The 9,843-nt window shown below is 34.2% G+C and overlaps 1 protein-coding gene across 2 annotated transcripts; it reads right to left on the reverse strand.

Annotated features, from left to right (window-relative positions):
- Positions 1–311: 311 nt before the first annotated feature.
- LOC131154031 (aluminum-activated malate transporter 4) lies at positions 312–5,735 on the reverse strand. 2 transcript variants are annotated; one of them, XM_058106493.1, is made up of 6 exons: positions 4,907–5,735; positions 4,448–4,585; positions 4,096–4,365; positions 3,646–3,782; positions 3,389–3,535; positions 312–1,525 (listed from the first exon to the last, which is right to left on the reverse strand). In XM_058106493.1, the coding sequence occupies exons 1-6, from the start codon at positions 5,274–5,276 to the stop codon at positions 791–793; spliced, it is 1,797 nt and encodes a 598-aa protein (XP_057962476.1). In that variant the 5' UTR covers positions 5,277–5,735; the 3' UTR covers positions 312–790. The 2 variants fall into 2 exon arrangements, with proteins under 2 accessions (XP_057962476.1, XP_057962477.1); XM_058106494.1 differs by having other exon boundaries at positions 4,096–4,251; positions 4,907–5,636.
- Positions 5,736–9,843: the final 4,108 nt, after the last annotated feature.

The following is a 9,843-nucleotide window of genomic DNA, read 5'->3' on the forward strand; positions in this document are numbered from 1 at the left end:
TTTTCTTTTCAAGTGGTAAACTCAAGACTCTCATTGTTAAATGGTTAGGCATGGAGTCTTGGGGGCAATCGGCTACGGCTTTCCATTTGAAATAATACCTTTGTATTTAAGTGGATAAGGATAGACGGGTGGATCCATTATTTCCATAGATTAGTCAAGTGTCAAAGGACCTCAGACACCATCATTTAAAAAAAAAAATTTCTTCTTGCCTGCCTAAGACATTTAAAATAACTAGAAAATGAGTACAACTCCTCACTAGACATATAGTAAGAAGATCAAATCAATTTCAAATGAAAACACAATCCTTGAAGTGCTCATTATAAGATGACCCATGCATTTTTATATTAACAATAAAAAAAAAAAGTTAGACACAATGTTTTATCCATATTGGCCTCTTATCATAATTCCTAAACAGCGTTTTGTTCGCCTATCCTAAAAAAAGAAATACAGAAGGCCTGTCAATATAGAGTTGAATCTATGTACCTATTTTCAATCCCAGAACATTTCCAAGTACCCTTTATGAGAGTTAATTTGATAATCTCCACATGCTCAACTTGAATCAACAGGAAGTTCCCTGTTTAGCTTTAGCCTTTAGCTCAGAACAACTCAAGATGAATCACTGAAAATAGAGATCCCATGCCCCTCCTTGTGTACAAAGTTTGAGTTCTTCCATGTGAGAGACCCTCAACTGGACGACATCAGTTTCAATTGCATGTTCAAGATTAGGATTTAAATTCGATGTATTAGTTTTGTTTTGGGAATGAAGACTCCGAATCATTTGATTACAGTATTAAACAAGTGACCATGAACCAGCACCAGGATCTGAATTCTTGAACCTGAAGTTCCTGAAAAATTCAGTCCAACAACCAACCAACTCTTTTGCTGCCATTGGGTCCACTGCCACTGGCTCTTTGAAACTTGCTGTTTCACTAAGCTCTTCAAATGAATCCATGAGATTTTGAAGCCTTGCAACAAATTCAATCAGAAGTGTAGAAAATGTAGCTAAAGACAAGGCACTGGCACTTTCATATGTTTTGGATTCCTGCTCTTTAATCACAGAATCAAGATTCGAGGAGATGCGTAAAGGCCAAGATATTGATTTGTCGAGCATCTTTTGCGACGGAAATGATTCTGCGTGGGAGTGGTTGTTGCCCATGATCTGATTGCCAGCATCCCAGCTTCCCACTAGGGTAACTGATCTGACATCAAGAACTGTCTCACCAAGGGACTCTATCACTGGCTGTCTTGTTTCATTATCCTTCAGACCAGAAATTGTTTCAGGATCTTCGAATTCCTTGGGCCGCATTCCAGGTTCCCAGCTCTCAGCATTGACCAAAAGGTATGACTTCTGATCTATCTTCATTTGCAACTCTTCTGCTGCCTCATGGACTTCAAAAAGCATGTCTCCGGGGCTTAGTTTTTCCATTGTTTCTACTTTGTTTCCAAGCTTTCGTAATACTTTAGCTCCTTCAATACCAACTCTCTGAAGCTCATTGCTGAAAACCCGTCTCTTTTCCCGTGGTGCCTGCATAAATAAATTTGCAAAACCTGATAATATAAATCAATTAATCATGTATTATGATGGCCAAATGGTATTAATACCTTACTAGATTTCAAGAACATAAAGCATAAAAAACTTTGGAGCTTTGTAACACTTTCTTTCCTCTAATTAAAATTTTTTTTCCAGTTAAGTTTGGGGCCAAGGTGGGTGGTGCATTAGGAACTTCTTGCCTTGTTCCATGATTCCAGAATTCCTGACTCTAATCTTCACAGCAAACAATTATACTGTAATCTTCTTGCAAATACATAGGAAGGCCCAACACAAATCTGCAGACTACAAACTACAACCCTTTATATGCAAACAGGAAACAAATATCACTTACAAGGATGAACAATTCTGCTGGGCTTCTAATAGTGATCCTTAATTATGTAGAATATTGAACAATTTTACAAAGGCATTGTTCTCCCAACTTAAGGTTTGGAAAAAACATATGACTCACCCTGAGATATTGAAAGTGTAACAGACCTCACTGGAAGGGGTAATATAACTGTCCTAAAAATCAAATGTCTATACAGGGAGGTCCATGGGTTTTTTGGATGTATATTTTTTTTAAACCAAACCTCAAGTCGTGAAGACAGACAGTCTTTTACTTTAAAAATCACTTAAAATAAGTATTTGTGCATGATAATTGTTGTTTTGGCATGTTAAAAAGGTAATTATTATAGAGTACTAAGTGAACCAGGATGGGGCACCTTTTATTATTATTACTGTTATTGCAGAGTGGCCAACTCGTAATTTTGGCCAAGTGTTTAATAATTTTTTATATAATAAATTTTATAATGTAGTTACTTTGATTCATATATTATTAAAACAAATGAATTATTATAATAAAATATTCGTCAATAAAATTTAATGCGATATTTATATACTTTTAGAACAATATATAAACTTTTTAATATTAAACATATAATTTTATAAAATTAAAGTTTAAAAATTACTAGTTTCATGATTATAATATAAAAGTTATAATGCTTTTAATATGTTATAATTTACTATAATTGAATGTTAGATTTTAATAAATCATATAATTAAATTTTATAGATAGATATATTTTTAAATTGTAAGAATTATAAATTGCACTTCAATAATTTTAATATATTTCATATATTTTCAATCAAATTAATTTTATAATCGTAAGAACAATAAATTTTTAAAAATTTGAGTAGCTAAATTTATTTAAACAATGACATACGTGCATACTTATCAAATAATATTTATGAATTTCAAAACTTATGAACTTCAAGCTTAATCATCATCACTTATCAAATTGAACATTTTTTTTTTTTTTTCGAAGACACTCAACAACACATGTCTGTGATGACATAGACCAATGTGACAGTGCCTCACTAGATAAAACAGTGTGGGGTCCATATTGCTTTATCCAGTGAGGTTGTGCCACCCATGTCGTTGCAGGCCCGTGTTATATGGCATGACTTTATTTTTTTTTCCAACTCCAGCACTTATTGGTAAGTGGTTCCAGATGATAACAAATTATGCTTACTCTCTTTGTTCGTTCCCAAGGGTAGTTGATGGGTTCATTGGGCTTAACATTCATGATCAATTTCAGGGGCAATGTTTCCAATCACAAGCCCATGCTGAAGCAGGGGAATGGAGGAGATGGACATGTGAGACTGTATTCTCCATCCCCTGCTGCCACATGGGCGCAAATGATGTTCACATGCCCACGAAGAATAGCATTACTCAAATTTTAGGGCTAAAAGGGAATGAGGAATCACAAAAAAAATGCAAATGAATCAAAAATAAAAAACATTCCAGAGAGGAGAAAGAGTACAGACACAAATCCAGGAAATGGAAGGTCATGTTCACCTGTATTTCGGCAAGTATACATCCATGCATTGCCATGACCATGAATGCACAATGCTTCAGCGCACCACTTAATTTAACATAGTCTTTCCAAGGATAATTAAATGTTCTGTAAGGGCCATGAGGTGGCTCCCATACTGCAAAGTCTAACTGCAAACCAAGACATACATTAAAATTAACAGTTACTACCATGTTTGCCCTATTGAGCATTTTTGGGGGGGAGGGGGGGGGGGGCGCAGAGAATTACGATTTGATCATACCAGACTTTCTTCTTGGCTTGAGGATTGTACAGCTGATCTATACCCATTATATACTGGGTCATCAGAGGCCTGGTATGTAAGAATTTTTGAAGGAATCCTCTCATATTCAATACACTGCAGGTATCCATCAACACAGCCTATGAAAAAGCTACAGGAAATGAGTCAAACAGATCATCATCTGAGTGAATATTTACCATACTGAGTGAATCCAAGAATATATATGGTTAGTTACACTAAAAATTCCTGATGTTTCACCTGAAGTTTAAATTGCAATAATTTGATGCTGAAATTGAAACTCTTGGATCAAGCTATTACAATTAGAACTCTAGTACTGCAGCATAATTTAGTGAAACTTCAGGAACTTGTGCAATACTTTACCCATATATGCATGTATATGTCAATTTGACATATGCTTTCTTAATACAATAGCCAGAAAAGGATTAATCCAACCTTCCAAAGAGGCAGCAACACCCTCGAAATTTTTCACCACCAATTTATGTAGATCCTCGCCAGCCCAAATGGGGAAGATGCATATATTTACAACCAAACAAACGCCAGCTCCCAGAGCAATAAGCACTAGTCTATACAAAGCCGTTTGGAAGAACTCTGCACTTGTATTCCCAGACACCAGCACAATACAATATGTCAACAAGAATACCCTACACCCGTATTCATATGACTTCATCTTCGGATAAAGCTTGGCATAACTTGCACAAAATCCTGAGCCCCAAAACAGACCCAGACATTGTAAAAAAAAAAATCTCTAGAGTCGTTAAAATTAAAGGGTTGCTAAAATCCAAACCTGCAATAAAAATGCTTATAACAATAACTACTTCTTTCAGATCGCCAGCCATTATAGATAACTCTGCAATGCCAAGAGCCAGCCCTCCAGCAGATAATGTCCCCAATGCACGATTAAATCCTTTGTTTAAAGTCGCCCCTATCCACCCACAAAAGAAAAAAAAAATACAAAATAAAGATAAGAATTCCTTCTAATCCTCAACAATATTATCAATTTGAAGAAGAAGTAGAAGAACTGAACCAGTAACTGGAAATTTGAATCAAATCAAAACCCATTAGATTGTGTTTCAGGGTATGAGTTTTGGGTTTTGAATTTAAATTTGTGTATAAATTGGGTAATAATCAATAGGATTTGTCTTGTATTTTTCCCCAAATCTCCACAAATCTAAATGCAATCTCCGAATTCCAGATGCCAGCCGCAGGGTAAAGCAGTCGAGATGGGCAGTAATGAAAGCAATACCTACGCTGAATTCGAAAACGACGACGACGGTGAGGATTGCCCAGATTGAGTACTGCGCGACTTCCTTGAGGGGTTCTTTGAAGAAAATCAGCAGTGAAATAATCGCCAGAGACAATCCCATCTTGACGGCGAAAAGCACTTTTCTGGGATCAGACCGCCCCATTTCCCATAACTTAGCGGCGGTATCCCGCAGACCATTCCAGAACCTGGTGAAGCCAGCGCCCGGCGAACAAAACCACCGACAGGAGGCCTTTTCATCATCGCCGGCGAAGCTGTCCAGCCCAATTTCCGAGTACACTTTTCGCGACAGAAGCCTTTCCTTACTCCTCTCTGCAAAACTGTGCCTGAACGACCCAATTTTCGCGGCCATTTCTCAATTCCTTGCGGCGAAACGAAAACTAGTAGTACTTGGCAATTATTTTCCCAAATGGAATAGGACAGAAGACAAATTACGACTAGTCCTTGGTTGGTGCCCGAAAAAATCGAAATCGATGGGCTTATCAAGTACGGAAAACGAGGGAACAAAGAAGATTGTGCTCAGCAGTGTGGGGTCTAAATGCAAGAGAGAGATGGAAAGGTTTGAAAGGTCGTTGGAGAAGAACACTCCCAGAATGGGCCGCGCGGGGAAGACTGGTAGAGGAAAGTCTCTGACAGTAGAAAATTTTGACACTTTTCAGTTTTCACGGGAAGGGTTTAAGATCACGAGACGTTTCTCCATAGGCCCTCACGAGTCATGACCAGATTCATACGCCAGGAATAAATGCTTATTTACGAAGGTACTTGAAAAGAACTTCTCTTAACTCATAATGATCTGGATGACATTGTTGGTAGCTGCAAGTGCCTTCAGATTTGTTTGGATTTATATAAAACATAATTTAAAATTAAATAGAGTATATATATTTTTTTAAAAAAAATTAATATAAACTTAAATTAAAGCTATAAAATTTATATTTCTAAACACCATCTCATTCTATCTTAAGGAGATGTTTAGATTTATTATATGAATTTTGACAATATGTAATAGAAAGTTATATTAAATTTTAGGAGAAAGAATAATAATCTTTATTGAGATTTCAAAATTTTTATTTATTTTTCCTAAAATTTAAAGAATTTTGGATAAAATGACAAGCTTTTTTAGGAAATGTTTATATCTTTTTGGCATTAATTATGTATTTGAGCATGCTTGACATTCATAAGATATGTTATAGGACAACACAATAAGATATGCGAGTAAACTATTTGTTATTGGGTGAAAAGTTTATTATGAGTAAAAATATTCATCTTTTGAAAGAAGAGGAACAATAAACTTAAAAAACAAAAAAAATAAATAAATAAATAATGGGATTTGATGCGTCAATTACATCACATGAATGTTCTAAAAGATAGACTCTACCAAATATATTTCGGAAAAGTTTGTTCCTTTTAAAAGGACTAGTGTAATGACGTGCATGTATTTGTAAGGATTTAAATTCCATTTTCATCTATTTAAATTGGTGTTATTGTTGTTTTTATTATTGTTACTATGAGGGATGAACAAGAAAAATAAAAATAAAAAAATGAAACAAATCGCAAAATCAAACTAAATCAAATCAAAAAAATTGATTAACTATTTTTTTTGGTTGAGTTTTGGTTCAAAATTTTTTATTGGTTATCAGTTTGGTTTCAGTTTGATCCATTCAATAACCACAATTAATTAAACCTAACCGATGTACTTTGTATATATATATGAAAAATCCACATTGTATGTAATATTATGTAAAATTTAAATAATTTAAATTTAAAATTTGTATTGACCTAATATCCATACTTAAATTTGTATTTTGAATATTTGATATTTATATATTGATTATTATGAAAGAAAAATAATATTTATATTGACTTGAAAATTTTAAATTATATTTAATGATTTAATTTGGTTAAGCATTGTTGGATATTGATCTAAAAATCGATTAACCAAATTTTGATTAATAATTTTAAATGGTTTGATTTTTTCAATTCACATTTTCTAGCCAACTGAAATTTCGCTTTGGTCACCCCTAACCAATACAAATTCATGAAAAAAATTTCATAGAACATGCTTAATAAATCATGTCATGTGCTGTTGAAATCAATAGGGCAGTCCAGTCAAGATTTTTGTCTTAATTAAGAGGTATCCTACATATCATTTTACTCCTCTCTCATATAAAAATAACATATAATAGTATTATTGTTTAAATATTATTTGAGGAGCATAGTTTGATTTCAAGACCTGCACGTTCTGGTATATTTTGGATTGTCAACATTTAATGACTTGTAATAAATTAAAGTAAAAAACACATCCTCCTTATGTTATTTTACTCACTATTTTATTTAAAATAGGGTAGGCACTTAATTTTATTTTTTAAGAAGGTAAAATAAAAGAAAAATATTTTCTTTTCAAAATTTTAGTTTTGGAACAAGTACTGTTGTGAATATAGAAGGTAAGCTTTCAAACTTTTCAATTTGAGAATTGAAAGACCTAACATCGTAAGATATCCATTCTACAAATGGTTGTAGCGTTGTGTGTGTGTGTGTGTGTGTTGACCCTATGGGTCATACCCGATTTTGATAATGACAAATACTCTTTGTATTTAATGGTTGATGAGTTTGTGTGTAGGACTAATCGAAAGTATTATATGGGGCATGCGACAACTTGAAAAAGAATAAAGACCCTGACATATTTGTTTATTGTAATTCCTATTATTGGGTCTATAATAGTAACATATGAAAATGGTATGTAATAATTAATGCATTACTTGTATGATTAAATAGATAAGCTCAAAAAGACCTAGACTGACCTTAGGTCCTCCATGCATGCATAAAAGAGTGTCCTATTAAAATTAAGTTAATTATCATATGAATAGGGACAACTTTTTAAAGAGAAAAGGATCAAAAATGCCCAAATTGGCATGTTTGGTAGATCGAATTCAGTTTCACTAAGATCTTCGGTCGACCGAACCTCCCTGGGTCAACAAGTTGATCATTCGGTCGACCAACTAGAAACATAAAGGCAAGCCCTAGTCGACCGAACCTCCCTCGGTCAACAAGTTGACTGCTTGGTCGACCGACCAGAATTATATAGGCAACACCCTAGTCGACCGAACCCCCACATGGGAATTTCCAACCGCCCGATCAACTGAAACCCCTAGTTCAAATTGATCCAGTTAACCGAACCATGCAGATTTGGAAAATCGCCTTTGAAACCCTCAAGTACAGTCGACCATCCTTCTAGTTCAAAATACTCTCGGTCAACCGAACCTAGACACTTAGTCAACTGAAACTTTAAGTACAGTCAACCAGTGCTCCTGGGTTGGCAAAAATTATCGAGGTTAAAACGCTGTTATTTTTTAATTAACCTCATTTAAACATTTCCAAAAATGACAAACAAGTCCCAAACCGTCAAAAATTCAGGGGTGTCTATATATACACTCTTAATTGCAAAAATTAGTGTGAGATTAGCAATTATAATTAGCAAATATCCTCTGATTTTAAAAAAGCCAAAATCTCATATTCAAGTAATATACTACTCATCTTACTCATTCATATTGTAAATATCACTTAGTAAGAGTGCTCTTGTGTTCATCTCACCAAGCTTAAACTCTCACTTGCTCATTTTGATTGAGATTAATTTTTCTTTGAGAGTAAGCTTCTAGTTTTTCTAAGGGACTTTGTAAATAAGCCTTCCATAGGAAAACTTCTTAGAGCTTCTGAGTTTTGCATATTCATTGCAATACTCAAGAGTTTGTATTGCATTTTGTTTGTGAAATTATATTTTGCAAACCATCTTCCAAATATCTCTTATGCTTATTTTTTAAGAAATATATTTTGAGATATTTGTTTGTGTGCTGAAGATCTTTGTTGTTGTATCTTTTGATTAATATTATCATCTTGACACAAAGATCAAATAATTTTTTACAAATCGATTTCAAATATCTTGTGTGGTTTATTTTGAGAAAAATATTTGTTGAAGGTATTTGAAAGTGTGCTTGAAGATAAATACTATTTTACAAATCAACTTCAAATATCTCCTGTGATTTATTGTGAGAAAAATATTTGTTGAGGATATTTGAAGTGTGTTTGAGATCTTTGTTGCTGCACTGTGATTGATACTATTATTTTGACACAAAGATCTTTTCTCATACACTCTCATGAACTGATTGTCATATTTGCATTAATATTTGAGAGTGGACATTAAGACTACACTGAGCTTATCATATCTTATCATTTGGTAGTGTGTTGATTATATTGGTGCATTTCAGCTTGTGTAAGAAGCATTTTACGTGTACACACATTATTGGTTAAATTTGTTGTATTCCAAGTACGGGTATGAAGAGGGAGACTAGCCCTGTTGAATAGTCCTGAATTGGCTTAGACCCGGTTAGGAAAGTTAAGTACACCATCCTAGTAAGGTGTAGGTTAAGGTCAGCCCCGCTAATTGACCTGGTTGTAAACGGTGCTGCCCCACCTGTTAAGTAAGCTTATAGTGTAAACCTTGTGCGGGTGTGCCAAGGCAGGGACATATGCAGTATTGGCCGAACCCTGATAACAAATCATGTGTCTATTTATATTTCAGCATTTTATATTCCTGTACGTGTATGTTATAGTGTGAATGATGCGTATGATTTAAATTTCCGCATATTATATTTATCTGCGTATTTGGGATTGCCTAGAAATACCCTAGGTTGTGAAATACTGCTAATATCTAGTTTAACTTACGAATAAGTTTTAAAATTCCAATTCACTCCCCTCTTTTTAGGAATACACAAAAGCTAACTCTGTGTGTGTGTGTGTGTGTGTGTGTGTGTGTGTGTGTGTGTGTGTGTGTGTGTTCCCTTTAAAAATGAGAATTTTGAAGAAAGGACTGAAAAATAGCTTAAAAAAAAGGCTTGCAACATCAGGCAGCCAACCGTTTGTAGAGA

The sequence above is a fragment of the Malania oleifera genome, chromosome 4 (assembly GCF_029873635.1).
Source record: "Malania oleifera isolate guangnan ecotype guangnan chromosome 4, ASM2987363v1, whole genome shotgun sequence".
Taxonomy (NCBI): domain Eukaryota; kingdom Viridiplantae; phylum Streptophyta; class Magnoliopsida; order Santalales; family Ximeniaceae; genus Malania; species Malania oleifera.

What these genes read in the sequence shown, in the direction of transcription:
- LOC131154031 (XM_058106493.1), bottom strand. Translation starts at nt 5,276, where the DNA reads ATGGCCGCGAAAATTGGGTCGTTCAGGCACAGTTTTGCAGAGAGGAGT. An exon ending in TATAAGCATTTTTATTGCAG is followed by an intron (nt 4,366 to 4,447) that starts GTTTGGATTTTA and finishes TTTGGGGCTCAG; the next exon opens with GATTTTGTGCAAGTTATGCC. An exon ending in CAAGCCAAGAAGAAAGTCTG is followed by an intron (nt 3,536 to 3,645) that starts GTATGATCAAAT and finishes CTTGGTTTGCAG; the next exon opens with TTAGACTTTGCAGTATGGGA.